General features: G+C 35.3%; 1 protein-coding gene across 10 annotated transcripts in view; it reads left to right on the top strand.

Moving 5' to 3' along the window:
* The first annotated feature begins 13,054 nt into the window (after positions 1 to 13,054).
* Positions 13,055 to 19,382, top strand: part of LOC148845979 (NAD(P)-binding Rossmann-fold superfamily protein) — a 70,559-nt gene continuing 64,231 nt past the window's right edge. For 9 of the 10 annotated variants that reach the window (XR_016101976.1, XR_016101975.1, XR_016101973.1 and 6 more), the window contains exons 1-5: positions 13,092 to 13,478; positions 13,654 to 13,709; positions 13,807 to 13,840; positions 17,309 to 17,407; positions 17,495 to 17,643. Coding sequence is in view for 6 of the 10 variants with exons in the window: in XM_088953638.1 (XP_088809764.1) it covers positions 13,403 to 13,478; positions 13,654 to 13,709; positions 13,807 to 13,840; positions 17,309 to 17,407; positions 17,495 to 17,643 (414 nt within the window). In the remaining 4 variants the exon portion in view is untranslated. Of the gene's footprint in view, positions 13,479 to 13,653; positions 13,710 to 13,806; positions 13,841 to 17,308; positions 17,408 to 17,494; positions 17,644 to 19,382 lie in introns of all 10 variants that reach the window. The other variant, XM_088953637.1, reaches the window with a different exon arrangement.

Raw genomic sequence — 19,382 nt, 5'->3', positions numbered from 1 at the left:
CTCAATAGCCCTCTCGTCGATTCAATACGGGGGGTCTCCTCACATATTCCACTCGACCTCTCTCTTTTCTTGGGAATGGAGCCTCCTATTTACAATGAAGAGGAAGGGGAGGTTCTGCCAAATCTAAAAAATGAATGGGGGTTTTGGTAAGGAAAAAATCCACTCTAGTACCCTAAGCTTTGGGGGTATTCTCAAGTTAGTACCTGAACTTTCAAACGTGTCACTGCAGTACCTAAACTTTCAAAAAGTTTCAAGTTTGCCCTTGCCATTAACTGACCGTCAGTTATCTGTTAAGTCTCAAGGTAGAAGACAATGAATAGTGTCTTCTCTTGAAGGGTAGTTTTGACATTTTCAACAAATAACTGACGATCGGTTAACGACAGGGACCAACTTGACACTTTTTGAAAGTTTAGGTACTACAGTGACATGTTTGAAAGTTTGGGTACTAACTTGGCACTACCCCCAAAGTTTAGGATTTAAAGGGTTATGAGGATTTGATAACATGGAGCCCAAAGGGTAACTTTGTAATTCACAACTTTGGATGTAATTTGGTAATTTGGAATGAGAAGGGTAGTTTAGTGGTTTGGGTTTAGAGGACAATTTGACAATTTAGTAATTTGGGGTCTGAAGGGGTAGATTTAAAGGGGTATTCAGGTAATTTGGTGAATGAAGGGCAATTTGGTAATTTTAGCTTTTAAGGGTACTTCAACAATTTGGTGTGAGGGGAATTTTGGTAACTTAGCAATAGGAAAGGGTGTTCTAGTAATTTGACAAATGAGGGGTATTTTGGAAATTTAGGAAATGTTGGGTGTTTGGGAAAAATCGAAATGAGGGGAGTTTAGTTAATTTGATCAAGGGGTATTTTGGGAATTTGGGGAGTGAAGAGTACTTTGGTGATCTTGAAGGAGGGTATTTAGGTAATTCAGTCAAGGGGTGTTTCAGGAATTGGTAAATGAAGGGTACCTATGAAAATTGGAATTAGGGGTAGTTTGGTCATTTGGCATAAGGAGGGTATTTTGGAGTTTTGAATTTGGGAGGCAAAGGGTATTTTGGTAATTTGGAAAATGAGGGATATTTTTAGGCTTTAAGGGTATTAGGTGGGTTTAATAGTGGATTTTGAAGAATTGGAGATTGAGATTTGGATTCTTTGGGTTTCGAAGGAGTTGGGGCTCAAACAGAGGACCGAACAAAAATTGAGTGCTGACAAAGGGCAATGATGAACAGTTAAGTTACTGATCTTTATGATCCTGCTGAACACATGGTTCTAAAGAACCTTAGTGTGGTGCACCAAGGCCTTTACCCAATCAACAAGAAGATAAACCCTTTGAGAAAGTTCTAATGCAATTGGGTATTGGCTGGATTAAGATAGACCACTAATTTAGTCCTAGTTTGACTAGTCAAGACTAGTCATGTTTCTAGTCAACCTAGAAGTCTTGCAACATTGATTGAACCACCTCCAATAGGTCTCTAATTTCTTAAAGGATATGAGAGAAGACATTCTTGTATGGTGTGGGAGCTACATGCCAATTGGATCAAACCACTATTGGGTTCTCTCACTCACTTGAAGTGAGTTGGGCCCACTAGAACAAATTCACTCTAATTACAAAGTGAATCACCTAATAGGTTATGGGCTTCAACATTTCAGCCACTAGTATCTAATACTTGACACTTGGGCCCCATTCGCTATGATTCCAAGTCTAATGGTCCAATTCAATTATATTGTCCATCAAGGTTTTGAGCCTAATAAGACATTTGCTACATGATCTCTCATCCATTAATATCCAACACTAGGATTCAAGGAAAGACTTATTCCCTCAACACATAGCCCAATGTCACACCCTCTTATCAGTAGATCCTAGGAAAGAATTATTTTGCAAACACCTTTTCAAAATAAACTATTTAAGTATATACGTATACCTTTTGCAAAACATATTTCAACAACTTTTGAAATCCATTGTTGACAATTTTGATTATCCACTAAAGAGGATATGTTTACAGATATTCTCTTTGTCTAACAAAGGGGTTAATCCTATCACAATGATCACTTGACAAGATACCCTTCATAACTACTCCAACATACCCGGATGTTGAATTCAAAATGATCTCACTAATTGGCATATCAAAAGCAAGTTAGTTGAATATCTAGTTGAGTACCATTATCAAGTTGATCAGAAATCACAATGAAATGGATTTGTTATTCCACCTATCCAAAAGTCCAAGATTAATCCAAAACTTGGTCTAGTTTAGTGTTTCAGGTAAACACCCATTCTCACACTTCTGGTCACAACCCTAGAAAATGAGACAATATGCTCAATCACTTAGGCAATGTGTGAATATTAACTTAGTCAGGATTGGACGACCCAAGTCTATCCACTACTTGATAATATTTAGACTATAGACTAAATATGGTGTCTCATACATAATCCTAAGATATTGTTCAAGGATTAACTTAAAAAATACCACATATGGCACATGAAATAATTGCATTTTCATTCATAATAATAGTCAATTACAAACATCATTGGACCTAAGGGCATACTACATACATTATCCAACAATTCCCACATGCATTACTTCTAATCAAGTACAAGTCATAGACCCATACTCTCTACATGTTTCTTAAACACTTTCTACCAAAGTGGCTTAGTTAATAATGGGTCTACCAAATTTTTCATTGTTGCTAACTTCTGGATTTCGATATCCCCCTGCTACCTTCTAAATCCTTCTCATTATCATTGACTTCCATCAAGAAAGATTCTTGATCATAGGTGTATCTAATAGGAAGCCTGAATACTTAGGCAAATCTTCTCAATTTGGGTGTGGGATCTGCAGTACTTGTAGATGGTTGGGACTCTCCCACTACGTCAATGGTCTTAACTTCAAGAGCTATTTCCTAAAATAGATACTCAATAGAGTCTTTGGGGTACCCAAGTGTGCACTTGGTTGTTTTGGATTTCAATTTGTTAGCACTGATCTTTTTGACATGTGCTAGACAACCCCAAGTTTTCAAGTGTTGGACACATTGTTTTTTTTTTTTTTTTTTACAAATCCAAAGCTCATAGGGAGTCTTTGGAACTAGCTAGGTTAGAACCCGATTCAATAGATACATTACAGTTTCTAATGTATAATCCAAAAGGATATGGGTAAGCCTGAGTGAACGAGTAGGGATTGAACCATACCTAATAGTGCTCAATTCCTTCTTTCAGATGCACCATTTAATTATAGTGTAGCCAAAGGAGTTAGCTATAAAATTATTCATTTTCCTTGAGATAGTCTGTGAACTCATCTAATAGATACTCACCTCGATGATCTGATCAAAAGGTTTTAATCTCCCCACCCAATTGTCTCTTAACTTCTTGTTTGAAATCCTTGAACTTTTCAAATGACTCATATTTGTGTCACATTAGGTATATGTACCCATACCATGAGAAAGCATTAATAAATGTAATGAAGTGAACATATCCAGTTATCCACCTCATGTCCTTATGTTCATGGGACCACATATATCTATGTGTATCAAATCTAATGTACTTGTGGATTTTTGGGCTTTTTCAGCAAATGGCCTTTTAGTCATTTTGCCTTGTAGGCATGGTTCACAATCTAGTAAATTCTCTAAGTTCAGAAAATCCAAAAGGTCATCCTTAACCAGCCTTACAATCCTTGCTTTATTAATATGGCGAGTCTAAAGTGCCACTGGTAGATAGGGTTAATGGTTTCACGAGTTCTTTTCACAAGAATGGTGATTGTTGTTTCTTTAATCCTATTAGTTTCTAGGGAAGAGTAAAGTATATAGAGACCATTCTCTATTTCTTTAGTAGCAATGACTTTACTATTCAATTTAATAGAAATCTTATTACCAAAAAGACAAGAATATTTATCATTGCTAAGTTAATTTAGAATCAGAAATCAATTTTTTATTAAATGTAGAATGTAAAGACAATATTTCAAAACTAAAATTCCTTATCTAAAGACTAATTCTACTACCCTTATAGGTCAACTATAATAGTTGTTGACATTCCCATGTAAAGCACTTTAAGCACTACCTTGCTATCACTTAGCCTTTTTCTTTCTTTGAACCCCTACAGTGTGTTACACACATGTGAGGATGCACCTGAGTCATTATACCAAGAAAAAACAAAAGGGGCCAATAAATTGGCCTCTATAATATATGCTTTGATCTTACCTTCAGCAAGCTTCTTCTTAATGCATTCCAAGTATCACACATAATTTCTCTTCCAATTCCAATTTTCTTGTAGAAGTGACACTCGTTAGATGATTTATATCTCTTCCAATGCTAAAAGTAGGTAATTTTCCTTTCCTTTACTTCTTACCAGCCTTCTTGCTTGCTTCTACAAGCATAGATATAGGCTTATCCTTCTTATCAATTCGGCAACCCTCTACAACATGTTACTAAATTCTTGCAAGGTGCCTTTCATCTTGTTCATATTATAATTTAATATGAATTGTTAAAATGGAGGAGGAAGAGAATTGAGTAGAGCTTCAAAATATTGAATTCAAATCAGAATTAAACAGTCAAGCTCAAAACCCTTGCCCTAAAACTGAAGCTAAGCCTTCTTGACAATAAGAATCAAGATGCAATGGAATGGAGGCTTAGTTAGTTTAGTTCAACAATTAATCAAAATGTTACTCACTAATTAATGTAACTGTTGAACAAAAGATTTGCAACTACAAAGACAAATAAACAATACAATAGCAGAAGTTGTAGGACTTAGAAGTTATACAAATATAAACAATAATAACAATAATTGCTAACAAGATGATAGCGGCTAAAAGTAATTGTAGCATGCTATCTAGTTATTGGTTCTATGGTTAAACAATAAATGTAAACACAATAGTAAATTTAACTACATAAATTAAATGAGAAGTTGAAAGTAAATAGGTAAAAAATGTAAGTGGCACTTGTACGATGGTGTGTACCTAAATACTAATTAGAGAGAGGACCAACCACTAATAAGAGTAAAGAGAAGGACTTGCTACAAGATGATAGTTGAGATGGGGATCAGCTATCTAAATATAATCAACTTGAGGTTCAAGAAGTTGTTATTTACTATTGGAATTTCAAGGACAAATCTAAATGTAGTTGAATAATAAATAAGTAGTAAAGATGAGTAAATGTATAAGTAAATGCAGAGCAATTAGAAAGAGTAGTTATATAGTAGTTGGAAGAAGTTAGAAGATAAAGCCCAAACCACTTAACCAAAGGGTTAGTGCAATCAGTAAAGTTAGTAGCTTGGTAACTGCACTAAGGTGGTGTTTGATAAATTTGAAAATTCAGATCTAGAAAGTTAAAAAGATATTAAAAGTGCCTAAAATTTGAAAAGAGGCATAGATGCTTTTTAACTTTTTAGAGGATCTGAATCCATAAGTTTGTTTGTGTTGGATCAACCCTTTACCATCTGAAATTTATTGATTTTACTATTTTACCCCAAGAACATACTATTTGGAAATGTTGAGTTCAATTTGCATTATCTCATAAAAAATAATTTTCAACCTCAAAATAATATTGAAACAATACAAATAAAAATAGTAAATTAATAATTACTAATTAATAAATGAAATGATTAAAATTAAAAAAAAATAATTAATGACTATAAAATATTAAAATAATTAATAATTTACACAAATAAAAATTAATGAAATAATTAAAAATTACTAGTTAATAAAAATAGTTAATAATTAATAAATAACACAAGTAAATTTAATAAAAAATAATTAATGTTTAATAAAAATATTAAAATAATTAATAATTAATAAAAATAAGTTTAACTAATAATTAATAAAAATATTATTATTACTCACCGAACCACCATTGCTACATGTTGCAGCGACGATGGCGGTGGTGGGAAGACAAAGGAGGGAGAGAGGAAGAGAGAGAACTGGGAAGACTGGGGCAGAGAGCGAGCAAGCGAGCGAGCAAGAGAGAGAGAGAGAACGTGCGAGCAAGCGAGCGAGCGAGAGCGAGAGAGAGAGAGAGAGAGAGAGAGAGAGAGAGAACCGCCGCTGCAAGTTGTAGTGGCAGTGGCAGAAGATAGGGCAGAGAGAGATGTATGAAGACAAGAAAGAGAGGTCGAATGGGGAGGGGTAGTTTTTCTTTTGGCCATGTCTGAAACGCGTCTAAATGCATAAGTGACAGGCTTGAGTCTAAAAATTTCATATCTGAATAAAGTTTTCAAACCCTATTTCAGATGTAACACCAAACAATGGTGGCATTTGAAAAGCAACATTTTCAGATTCAAACGTCTGAAAAGTGCGATTAAAAGCCACCTAAATGACCTTGTGTCTTATAGATAAAAGGAAATAAATACAAAATAAAACAATGCATGTATGCCTCTACCTTAAGGAGTCAAGTTAGTACAGTTATTTGAGGATGTTAGTAAAACAAAAGAAACTGTAAAACTTGAAGAAACAAAGAAAAACATACAAGGCACACCGGATTTTTATAGAGGTTCAACCAACCCTACCTACGTCCTCCATCTTAGACTAGCATTGAGGATTTCCACTAACCAGTTGGACTTCTTAGGTGCCAACAAATCTTTTTTTAACCTATAGGACTTTACAGGTGCCTACAATACCTGAATTGATTAAACTTCACGGGTGCTAATCCAACCTAAACCGACAGGACTTCTAGGCACCTATAGGACCTTGTGGTCAGGCTTAATAAAGGTGCCAACAAGACCTTAATGGTGTTCAAAAAACTTTAAACACCTACTTGCTCAATGATATTTTTGTCTTTAGCAAAAGAGCATTTTTACAAGTAAGAGAATCCTCTTAACAAGTAGATATAAAAATTCAAGCTCAAACTAAACTCAGTTGTTAGAGTTCTCAACAAATGCTCAGTTTTGTGAAGAGACTCCCAGTAGATGGGTGAAACTATACAAGCTTAAAAGCTTCTCATCAACTTTGCTCAGCAGTACCACTATTAAATCTTAAGAATCTCTTTAACAAAATGACTCTAGCTTGCTCGCTCTTTCTAAAAAAAAACACTATATACACTATGAACAAGGAAAGCACATGTTTTTTTTTCAAAAGCCTTGATTCAATCTCTTGCTTCTTATTTTGAATCAAGTAGAACTCTTCTATTGTATAGGATTTGAGAGCAAATGACCATTTTCTAGTTAGTGAAGGGATTTTTCTATCTTTAGAAATGATTCAAATTTCCCCCCAAAAGTTAGAAGGCTTTACATAAATGGCAATAGTCATTAGAGGCTTTAAATGGTTAAATTTAATTGAAGTAGTCAATTGTCATTTTTGCTAGTTGACTACTTTATGAAGGGAGAAATATTTTCTCTCTCTCTTATTTGACTGGTTCCTCCATATCAATCGAATCACTTGAACTCACTTTATCTAGACTAATCGACTATGCTTTTCTGGGTAGGCAACTATTCTTCTCAAATAGAGCATATTTCATGCATCAGCTATCACAATTAGTTAACAATACTTTCTAGGATAATCAACTATGTTTTAGAGTCTTGACATTTTATGACTCAATTGTCCTAGTTAGTCCACTATGTTGTTTGGGGTAGTCAATTATGTCTTTCAATCTGGATATTATTGCCTAACAAACAACCCAAGACTTAGAAAACCTTAAAAATTAAATTCTTATTCAAAGGTTTGGGGTCTGTTTTATTAGCTTTCAAAATATATGTTTTGATTGTAAACTCTTGTTTAAGCTTTGGAAAGCCTAAGAACCAAACCAATTCTAGTTAATGGTTACTAAGTTTGAATATAGTGAGTTTAGTCTTGTTGAGCATCTAGAGAAAACATGCAATTGATTACATCAAGATCCTAAAATACAAATACAATTTGAGCTTAACTAGATATAATCTTCTTCTCCTTAGTGAGATAGTAGATGTCCTTTAAACAACTCCAAAGTCATTTAAGTTTTAAGTAGGGCTGGCAATCTTGACCCCAACCCATTTGACCCACCCACCTTGGAACCCATCCAATCTATTGATGGGTCAATATGGGTCGAGTAACCCATTAGGGTCAGTGGAAAAGGGTTAGGGTGGGTTGGGTCGAGGGTACCCATTAGGATCAAGATGGGTTAGGTTGCGCGGGTCAAGATGGGTTGGGTCAAAGTCAATTCTACCTATACTTGCCAAATCTCAATAATTAGAAGCTATAATGATTCGAACTCAAACCTCCTAGCGTGCAAACATTTCATTACACTTCCAGTCCACTATGCCAAATTTCATTTTGTTAATGAAAGCGAAATAAAATAGAATTTAATACCATTCGTGTTCACATTCAATTTTATACAAAAACACTTTTACGAAAGCAATTTTACAAAGTAATTTTATGAAAGAACTTTTACATAAGTACTTACGAAAGTACTTTTATAAAAGTACTTCTACAAAAATACTTTTAAGTACTTTTACAAAAGCACTTTATGAAAGTGCTTTTATGAAAACACTTTTATGAAAGCATAAAAGCACTTATAAAAGTACTTTTATGAAAGCACTTTTACATAAAAATGCTTTTATTGAAGTTCTTTTATGAAAACACTTTTATGAAATCATAAAAGTACTTTTTACAAAAGTACAAAAGTACTTTTATAAAAGCACTTTTACACGAAAGCACTTTTACACGAAAGCACTTTTACGAAAACACTTTTATGAAAGCATAAAAGAACTTTTACACAAAAGCGCTTTTATAAAAGTGCTTTTATGAAAGCACTTTTGTAGAAGTACTTTCATAAAGTACTTTTGTGAAAGCACTTTTATAAAGTTTTGCATTTTTTTGCAAATTTTCTGTTTTTTTTCATTTTTGGTAATTTTCTGCATTTTTGCAATTTTTGGTATTTTCTACATTTTCTAAAATTTTCTGGTATTTTTCTGCATTTTCTATAATTTTTGGTGCTTTTTTGCGTTTTTCATGCATTTCCTACAATTTTCTGGTATTGCTTTGCATATTTACTGGTTTTTTTGTGTAAAAGTTTTGAATTTTCTAATGTTTTTTAGTATGTTTTGTATTTTTCGTAATTTTTTCTATTTTTTGTATTTTCTACAATTTTTTGATATTTTATTTGCACTTTCTGCAAATTTTCTTCAATTTTTTGTATTTATCTACAATTTTTGCTTTTTTTGGGTATATGGGTTAACCTGACTCATTTTTGTCACATGACAGCCTTGAGGGAGATTATTTTCTCAAAATTTATTATTTTGTATATACGGCCATCTCTATCCATTTTTGTATTTATAAGTGAGGGTAGGTGGGTTAGTATGGGTGAGGGTGGTTAAAGGTCAATATGATGGGTTATGTGGGTCAATATGGGTGGGTTAGGGTTAGGGTGGGTTATGACCCTTTAAGTAGGACTGATGATGGGTCATGGTGGGTTGGTGGATCAATATGGATGGGTTGATATTCAACCTTTACCCAATCCATCCATTTGCCACCCCTAGTTTTAAGTAGCCTTGATATGCTTGAATTTCTTGGAGTTTCCTTAGCTAGAGAGATGTGGTGATAATGTAGATACCTTTGAAGCATAAGTAATCAACAATAGCATTCTAACTTTAATACATTTTTTTGGCACAAAAAAGCTTACTAAAGATTTTATGTATGTTTAATTACACCATTAATACATACTCTTAATGATTTTGTTATCATAAAAATACATAGGGCCAAACACAATAAATAATGTACTAGCTCGTGATTTCCAGAGGCATGATTTGTCTTCATTGTGCTCTGTGGTCACTATGGCTCTACTATCAACATGGTAAGTCAAGTAGAGCTCTACCTTGAGTTCTTTACACAAGCCCACCTCAGCTCTAGCTTGTGGTGGTTCCTTGGATCTCCTGGTTTTAAATTTCACGACTACCTCCAAGTTGTTTAGTAGATAGGTCATCCCAAAATCACTATCAGGGATCGAGAGAGTCTGGTTGGCATCGTTCTTCTTACCCTTGTCTCCTGTCACTAAGTTGATACTTATTGATGTAGTCACGACTGAGTCAAGGGGTTTCTTGTTTGAAGTTGCAATCCTCAAGACAGTTGAGAGAAATCACCCTAAGGAGTGCTGAGGAGGATGAATTTAAGTTTCCATTACAGGAAGGTTGATAGATCTTCTTTTTAAGGCAAGAAAATAGCCTGTAATTTTATTTGATTTCAAATCATACATGGTTCTGTACAACCCCATGTTTAAATACAAAAGCCATTCAACAATTTTTCCTAAACTCAAGGCCTCAACGTCTAGTGCTTCCTTAAGTTTAGCAACTCCCTATCCTATACATTAGCAACACTCTTAGCCTATTCAACAACAACTAATGCAACTATTGTGAGATATTTCCTCACTTGTTTGACTACTTCTTATGCACCAACAGCTAACAAATATGCATATGCCACACGTCCTGTTAACAAATATGCATATGCCACACGTCCTGCAAGTCATGCAACCTAATCTCGATATCGTGGGTTCTTGACATGGCTCCTTGCTGACCTTCTCAACGTATCAAAGGTATTTGTGTAGAGCTTTGTTTGGTGGTGTCTATCATGAGTGTGGCTCCCCTCTCATCATCATCTTCTTTTTCTTCTTCCTCTTTGCTAACATTGGCATTACTCCTGTAATTCTTCATTTCCCCTTCTTCCAGATGAATAATGGCATGGCCATCCTTTGCAAGAACTTAATGGCTATTGAGCTTTGTTTAGTGTATCCAGTAGAGTGACAAGAGTAGCGACTAGAGTTATAACCAACCGCAAATCACCTTCGATTGGCATTGAACTTCCAATTGATGTCATTGACATGGGATTTCAGCTAGAGTGAACACATGCCCTCTATGATAGTTGTTGCCAGAGTTACCCTGATCACCACATGTTCCCTTGATGGCACTGAAGTTTGAACCCTAAAGTAGAGCCAAAGGATGCCTTCCCCAAAGGAAGCCAATCTAGGGAGGGGGTTCATCAATGGAAGTGGAAGGAGAAGGGAATGGAAGATTGCAGGGCCAATGTGCGGGTGTTTTAAGCAATGGGATGAGGTAATAGCTCAAGCTATGATTAGATACTGAGGGAATAGAATCTATGAAAAGGTGAGGGGGATGGTGGCTAGAGGTCTTGTTGTGGTGGAATCAATTAACTAGTTGGCTCTGAAACATGGTTTTAGAGAGAGAGATAGAGAGAGATTAAAGAATGATGGTGGTTCTAGTTTTGAGGCTCCCTTGACTAAGCTTTGGTTGTGCATTTTTGTTAGAAAACAATTCCCAATGGACCATTGTTTGGGATGCAAAGGTCTCCACCCCACCCATTCTGAACATCTCCATTATAACTTGTGGAACTTGAAGCTGTCTATGTCCCTCCGGATTGCTAGTCGTCTGGTCTAATCCTTCATCACCTCTAGGACTATTATTGTTGGGTGGAGTCCATGGACTCTGTTCTTCTAGACATCTGATTGGAGGTGAGAACAAGTTGAGTTTCTCTAGAATCTCAACATGACAGGCCAAAATCATTTCCTAGTTTCTCTCAATATTGCTAATTCTTCCCATCACTGCCTTTGATAAGCTCTTCCCATTTTCAAGGAATAGTCATATTAGCCCTCAATGTAGTGCTGAAGCATCGTTCAACAACATCTGGGATACCAAAGGACTAGGTGAATATGATTTTTGTTTGTTTTACTCCAATAAACATATGATTAATTAATAAGGATAGAAGAAATGCAGTTTGAAGAACGCCCAACCCAGCCTCCATGCAGATAAGGGTGCCAATTGGATTGGATTTGGTCCAATCCAATCCAGTCCAATGTGAGTCCATTACAAATGGATCAGGTCCAATTCAATCCAATGAATGTTTTGGACCATTTTGGGCCGGTCCGATTCAATGCTTGGACCATCCAATCTGTTCAAATTCATTTTAATTTAGATTGATTTCAACCCAAATCCTGTCAATATAATTTTCTTATATTAATGGATCAGATATTGGCTTAATCCAACCCAATTCAATATAAATTTATTAAGGACGGACTAGGTCCAATCCAATCTAATAAATATTTTGGACCAGATTGGTCCAATCCAATATATCTTGTTGGTCCAATCCAATTCAAAACCGGTTCATTGACACCCTTACATGCAGATTAAACTTTAGAGACCATGTAGCTAATTTATAAGCTAGGACATTGAGGGTTTGGGGAATATAAGAAAATGACACCATATTTTATGCATGGACAATGTATTTGGCATCAACCAACAAATGCGCCGCATCTACTGCCTCCACAAGAACAAAATTTGCACACTAGAATTTGCATCCACACAAACGGTATCAAATCCCTCACATAAGTCACCCCATGAGAAGCAATCTCAACACTCCCATCCACTAGAAAATTTCTTAGGCTCAGTTTGGAAAGAGTATACAAATTTGTAGAGTGTAAACCATACTTTGTATTGTTTTATATGTATTTACACCGTATGTATTTGCATTTGTACTCTTTCCAAACTGAGCCTTAAGTTTGGTATCCAAGGGTCCTCCCAAACCTTTATTGACGCCCATCACCAACCTTGTTTTCCAATAGCAATCCTCTTTTAACAGATATCGAACATAAGGGTGTCAATGGACCGGTTTTGAATTAGACCCCATTCAGTCAAAAATCAATTTGAATAGATTGGATGGACCAACAAGACATATTGGATTGGACCAATCCTGTCCAAAATATTTATTAGATTGAATTGGACCTGGTCTATCCATAATAAATTTATATTGGATTGGGTTGGATTATCTGGTCCATTGATATAAGATAAGAATATAGGTGTCAATGGACCACATTTGGGTTGAAATTAATCTAAATCAAAACGAATTTGAACAGATTAAATGGTCCAAACATTGAATTGGACCGGTCCAAAATGGTCCAAAATATTCATTGGACTGGATTGGACCTGGTCCATAACAAACATGATTTACAATGATTACATGGTCACATCACCATAAGCCCTTTTACCCCGCTGCAATTGTTGAGCACTTTTGAATATGAGTTGTGAAACCGAATCAGCCACTCACAAGATTGCCCTCTTCAATATCCCACAGCACATTATTGCTCTTATTCGGAACATCTCCCAATGATAATTTTAAAAATGATGATGTCATCATAGGAAGATGATCTCAATACACGATGTGCTGCGGCCGTGGTGAGGGATAATATTGTGGGGGCTGATTTGAACTCATGAGTCGTACGACGGGCGGGGCCCGATGAAGCATAGCATGATAATTTGAATTTATAATATTGTTATAATATTGTTATAAACTCGCAGGGATTTTTGGAGAGTCCAAACGCCGGCGATTGGGAGTGGGTATCGCACCCTCCGTCCCTCCCTAACAGAGAGATTCACGAAAGTTATGTAATTTGAATTTGTGGCTAAACGCCTGAACCACTGTAGATGATTTGCTGTGTTTTTGTAGCAAACAAAGAATGCTGACTCTACTCTTAATCACTCTAACCTTTGCTTCAATCCTCACAATCCTCGTGAAATTCGCCACTGCAGATGGTAATCACTCTAATTCTCTAACAATCCCTCTTTTTCTTTTTTATTTTTTCGAAAATTTGGACCCGGTTTTTAGTGCTCCCCAACTGTTGATAGGCAACTCTTTGATTTAAGAATCTAAAGCCGATACAAAATTTTTCCTAATTTGATTGACTGAGTTGCTTTCCTACTTTCCTAGGTGATTTTACATTATTATCAAAAAGGAAGGTAAAGCGCGAAGAAATCGAAGATAAGGTCTGCAGTGCAGTTTTCTAATATTCTAACCCTAATTGTGTATGTACATTTTAATTTTGTTTTTAAGTTTTTTTTCTAAAATTTGGGCTGGTTTTAGGTTGTTTGGATAACTGGTGCCAGCCGTGGAATTGGTAAACGATTCAATTACCCTTTTTTGATGTTTTCTCAGTTGGGTTTTGTTTTTTTTTTCTTGAATTGATGCTATTACATTGCAATCAGTTGTTTTAATAGCAAAACTTACAAGCATGCCAAGTTTCTATATATGTAAAATATGTTCACAGTTTTGGTGTAGAAGCAGGATTTGTAATAGTTAATTGGATGACATTTTAATTTAGACCCCTCTAGCTTTTGCACATTTTTAGCTTTGCTATCAAAGTCTACTTGTTAGGATGCCCTGCTACACACCTTCCCTATTATGTTGCTGAAGTGATTCATATAAACTTAATTGCAATTTTGATAGTCAACAAGTAAGAATCAAATGTTTTATACAATAAGAAGAAATATATGATGACAGATATAAGAGCCTTATCATATAACTGGTTACAAGAGTGGAAGTTGGTGCAAATGTTTTGAAAATCATAATCGTAGAGAAAGTTGAATCAAATCGAATCGTGAATCGTATCGTAAATCGTAAGATTATTTCTATTTTATACAAACTTGTCAAAAAATTAAATATAGATATATTAAAAGGCTAAATATATATAGGAAAGCGATTTTACCCTATTTTTGATCTATATCTACCATATATGTACTTAAAATAATAGAATTTACCACTTATACGATAGAAGCCTAAGATGATATAATCATGTTTCACTTTAAAGTCAAACAAATCTAAATACAATGGCCCTTTAACTTACATATGATAAATAAACTCAATTTCTAGTCTTAAATAATGTAAATAAGTCATTTTCTAGTAAGGGCTTTAAAAAAGTTTCCCATGGCAAAACTAAACATAAACAAAAAAAGAAGTAGAGAACTAATTCTTAATTGAATTTATTTGAATTGTAAAAATCGTAATTTATTTGAATTGTAAAAATCGTAAGATTTATGAATCAAATTGTAGGATTCAAACAAAAATCGTAAGGTTTTTGTAGAAAAGGATTCAGACATAAGATTCGAATCGAAACCCTTGGGATCCATGATTCAAACCGTGAATTGTATCGTAAATTGTAAGATTTTGACAACATACTTTTTTTTTTCTCAAATTTCTTCTCCAAATATTTGGAAGGCTAGAATTTATAAGCTTCTCTTAAATGTTAATGTTGGTATTTTCTATTTGAAAATTGAAATAAACAAACTGTTATACCTTACCAAAATCAGCAAAGAAATAACTAATGCAAGTGGTTAGAAGAGGGGGGCCATTGCTTGTTGCATGGTAAAGTCTCTGGCTGATAAGTTTGAGAATGTGGGCATGAGTCTGAAGCACTCAATTTGTGAAAAATAAATGCCAAAGGTTAGGTCTGTATCTACTCTTCCCCTTCCAAGATCCCAGATAACTGTGACCAAAATTGGGTAATGGTCTTTTAAGTGGATGGAAGAAGACTCTCAGCAAATATGGCGTTTTGTTGGGAAGTATTCTATGGGAAATTAAACACTCTAGATAACCTACAAAAGAGAAGACCTTTCCTTTGTATTTCTCCCAATTGGTGTATTCTCTGTAGAGCTCACGAGGAGGATTGTTACCATTTACTAATATCTTGCCCTTTTTCTTCAGACCTTTGGGCTTGGCTAATTTCGTTGTTTGGGAGTAGTTGGAGTCTACTAGCAGAAGTTCGCTTGATCTTTAACCATTATACTTTCTCTTGGCTTACAAAAAGAGGGAAAATTATGTGGAGATATGCTCGCGCTGCCCTGATTTGGACTCTTTGGCAAGAAAGGAATGCTAGGATCTTTCAAGAAAAGGAAAGGAGCAGTCAGGAATTGTAAGACTGTGTGTTGCATAGGGCAATACTTTGGCTGAAGACTTGGGAAATCTTTCATCAATTCTCTTTTAATGACCTTTGGAGAAACTGGTCAGTAGTAACGAGGTGTTCACCTTTAAAGGACAAGTCAATTACAAGCTAGTCTCCTCCATCTGAAGGCTCACTGAAGCTGAACTTTGATGGAAGTAGCATGGGTAATCCTGGATTATCCAGAATGGGTGGTGTCTTGAGAAATGAGAAGGGAGAGATTTTGTTGCTCTATTCGGGTCCTTTAGGAGTTGGGGACTCTATCAGGGCTGAGCTATTAGCTGCTGTACAAGGGGTGCAATTTGCAAACCAGTTGGGGGTATAACATCCAATAATTGAAGGGGATTCCAAAGTGGTGGTGGGCTGGTTGAAAAATCCTGAAGATGCTATATAGCGTTATAAGAGTGAAATGAAGAAATTCAGTTGGTTGACAATGAATATGTTGGTCTCTTTACAGTGGGTGGGGAGATGAGCAAATGCTTTGTCCGATGTGTTAGCCAAGCAAGGGGTAAATAGGGAAGAATTGTTTCGGGCTCAATTGTGATTCCTGTATTTCTTTCCTAGTTTACTTGTAAGATTCAAGGAGGGGCTGCAGCTCGCACCTCTCCCTAGGATATTGTATGAATTCACAACTCTAAATCAGCTTTTGAATTAATAAAATTTACTATTATTCATAAAAAATAGAAGACTCTCAGCAAATCTCTGAGAAAGAAATCTAAGAAAATTTGTCAGATGGCAGCCCTGCTGAATATACAGTCAACCAGAAAAGAAGTGATTGTTTGATCAATCAAGCTTTGGTTGATTTGGACTGATACGTGGTGGAGACAATTACACTTATAATTGCTTAAAAACTGTAAATTTTCAGCTCAATCAGATATGTGGAAGTGTCCCAACTCAGGATTCAAGATGACTGACTTTTGGTTTCTGCATATTATGGGAAAATTCAAAGTCAATTGTTTGACCAATTGGCCCCGCTGGCTATGTTGCATAAAGCAGTAAATACTATATGTCAATTTTGTTTCATGATAGATTAGTCATTGGGGAGTTATAAAGGTGTCTTAGTTTGAATAGGAACTTCCTATTTTTATTGATGTTTGAATGCAAGTAGTTCATTGCAGATTTACTTACTGGTCTATAAAAGAGTTGAGTGGTCTTGTAGGATAAGAGTTCTTTCTTTTTGTTTCTGCCGTAATCAGCATATAGTAAAAATAATTGTTTCTTCTCCTCCTATTTTTTCTTCTTTATTTGCTTGTTTAATACTTCTGGCTGAAGCTTACTGCTGCTAGCGAGGAATTTTCTGTATTAATAACCCATTATAAACATTGTCAAGTTTGAAAAGAATAACCTATTATGAAATCTAGTCTTCATGGCAAAGAATCCTTGGAATTTTATAATCTAAATTACATGTTTTATCAGTAAGATCAATATCAGCAGTCAGACAATTCTTATTTTTATAATATTGTCACTGAGACTTTGAGCTTCAAATTAGATCCTCTTTGTTGAGGCATCTCTCTGCTTTAACCCTTGATCCCTTCATTAGCACAGGTAACTACTAACGAGTTTAGATTGCTTTTTAGAATAACCTTTGGTTATGTGTCTAGGATGGTTTATGATATTTTCTTATTTTTTGCTTTTATGTTGGAATGTTAGGGGAGATTCTTGCAAAACAGCTTGCTAGCTTAGGGGCCAAACTCATAATATCTGCACGAAATGAAGCTGAGTTAGAGAGAGTCAAGAGTCAACTTATTGGTACATCCTTCCCCTAGAAACCTCATATGATGCCTGCTATTTTGCTGTATCTTTTTTATAATAATACACTGTCTTGTATGCTTATAGGTAAACATGCACCTGATGGTGTGATGGTTTTACCATTGGATCTTACATCTGGTGAAGATTCTCTTTGGGAAGCTGTACAGAAAGCAGAATCTTTTTTTTCTGGTGCTGGTGTTGATTATATGATCCACAATGCAGCTTATGAGCGCCCTGTAAGTGAGGATTTTAGCAGTAGAAATGCTAGCAAGTAGCAGCTGCTAATTCATTATTTTTTCCAATGAAGTCAATTAATATGCGTAGTGGTAATTAAGAAATTAATTCAAAAATGTAAATATAGGGGCGGGGCCATTACTTGGTATACTGGAAAAATGTTGGTCTGGCAACTATGATAACATTGTTTTGAGTCTGAGGGTGGCCACCTGTGTGAATAATGCCAAAGGGTAGGACCATAACCAGCCTACCCCTCCCAAGGCCCCAGATAGCTGGGACTAGCATTAGGTAATGACCTCTTTTTTTTACTCAAAGATGGGAATATATAATATTAAGAAGCCTTGAACAGTTCTAATCTAATTAGGTTTACACTGCATGGGTGTTGTCACCAACCCTTCCTAATGTAACCTGATACAGTTTCATTGCAAAACACACCTCAGAAGCTGGGTTGAGTATCCCTGCAGCCTTGATATATTACAGAACCAATCATCTTCAGATTGGATATTAATTGGATCAGATGATAGTGGTGTAAAATTGTAAATCCATTTTGATTGCAAACATATCTGCCATTTGAGATTGGGATCTGTTAGCTTAATTAAATCAGATTTGGATGGGATCATGATGTGGTCCGTTGACAGCCCTGCCGAGCTTATGATATCCCATAGCATGCGGTACTTAATAACATGCATTTCAGCAATCTATACCATTCTCATGCAAATTTTACTCTGTTATATCCTTCTTGTATTAAAACGGTGACTACATTTTTGTTAAACAGAAAGAAAAAACAAAAAATTGCTTCAAAAGGTCGCCTAATGTGCTTGAACAACTGGTAAAAAAGCAGGATGGTCCATTGTGACAGTTTGAGACTGCTAGAAAGAAAGTTTAACTACATAGTGTATGAGTATATTGTGCATTCATTCATCTCCACAGATACTATCATGCAGAATTTCATCAACTGTCAGTTTATACCTGATACTCAAGATTGCAATTGTTCCATTAACTAGCAAATGGAGCTATGTTATTCTTTCTTCAACTGGCTGACTATAGTAAGGGTGAATTAGTATGGTGGCTGTGAGTGATGTATGATGGGTGGGCCAATGGGATGTAGGAAGTGTTGAGTTGTTAAGTTGAATGATATTCTGGCAGCAAGAGTATATATTTAATTTTCTTCATTTATATAATTTTCTAAAAGCAAAGTTGCACAGTGTATGAACAATGCTTTTTTTTTTCAATAATCATTTTCTTAGCACTGGCCAAAAATTTGATTCAGAGATTTGACTATCACAATGGTGGTTTTAATAGCAATAATATGTAGCTAAAGACATGTTATGTTTTGGCATGTACGTATGCACCAAGCAGGGAGTTGGACATGGAAAGCCCCTAAACTATTCACATGAAAGCACACACATGCACATGCAGACACCTTCAGGCACGTATTTATGTTTTTATAAATAATGGGTTGGACTTGAACAATATAAACTGCATTAAGCAAGTCTTTCATTTAAGAAGTAAAAGCAGACAAATTATTCTATCTCAAACTTGTTTACAACACATGTTTGTACTCCATGTCTGGATGTGTCCTCAACAATAGCAACCTATAGCCTTTTAGAGGGCAGTGGTTATATACTCAATTGATCTTGTCACTTATGCCTCTTATGAAACACATGTTAAGGCTTAAAATGTTTCTTTTGTTGATAGGTAAGCCTTAAAGAATATGACAAAGTATTACTCTTATGCTATT

Source organism: Nelumbo lutea, chromosome 7 (genome assembly GCF_056320005.1).
Source record: "Nelumbo lutea isolate HS-2025 chromosome 7, American lotus-T2T, whole genome shotgun sequence".
NCBI classification, from domain to species: Eukaryota; Viridiplantae; Streptophyta; class Magnoliopsida; order Proteales; family Nelumbonaceae; genus Nelumbo; species Nelumbo lutea.
This window is presented reverse-complemented; position numbering and strand designations above follow the sequence as displayed.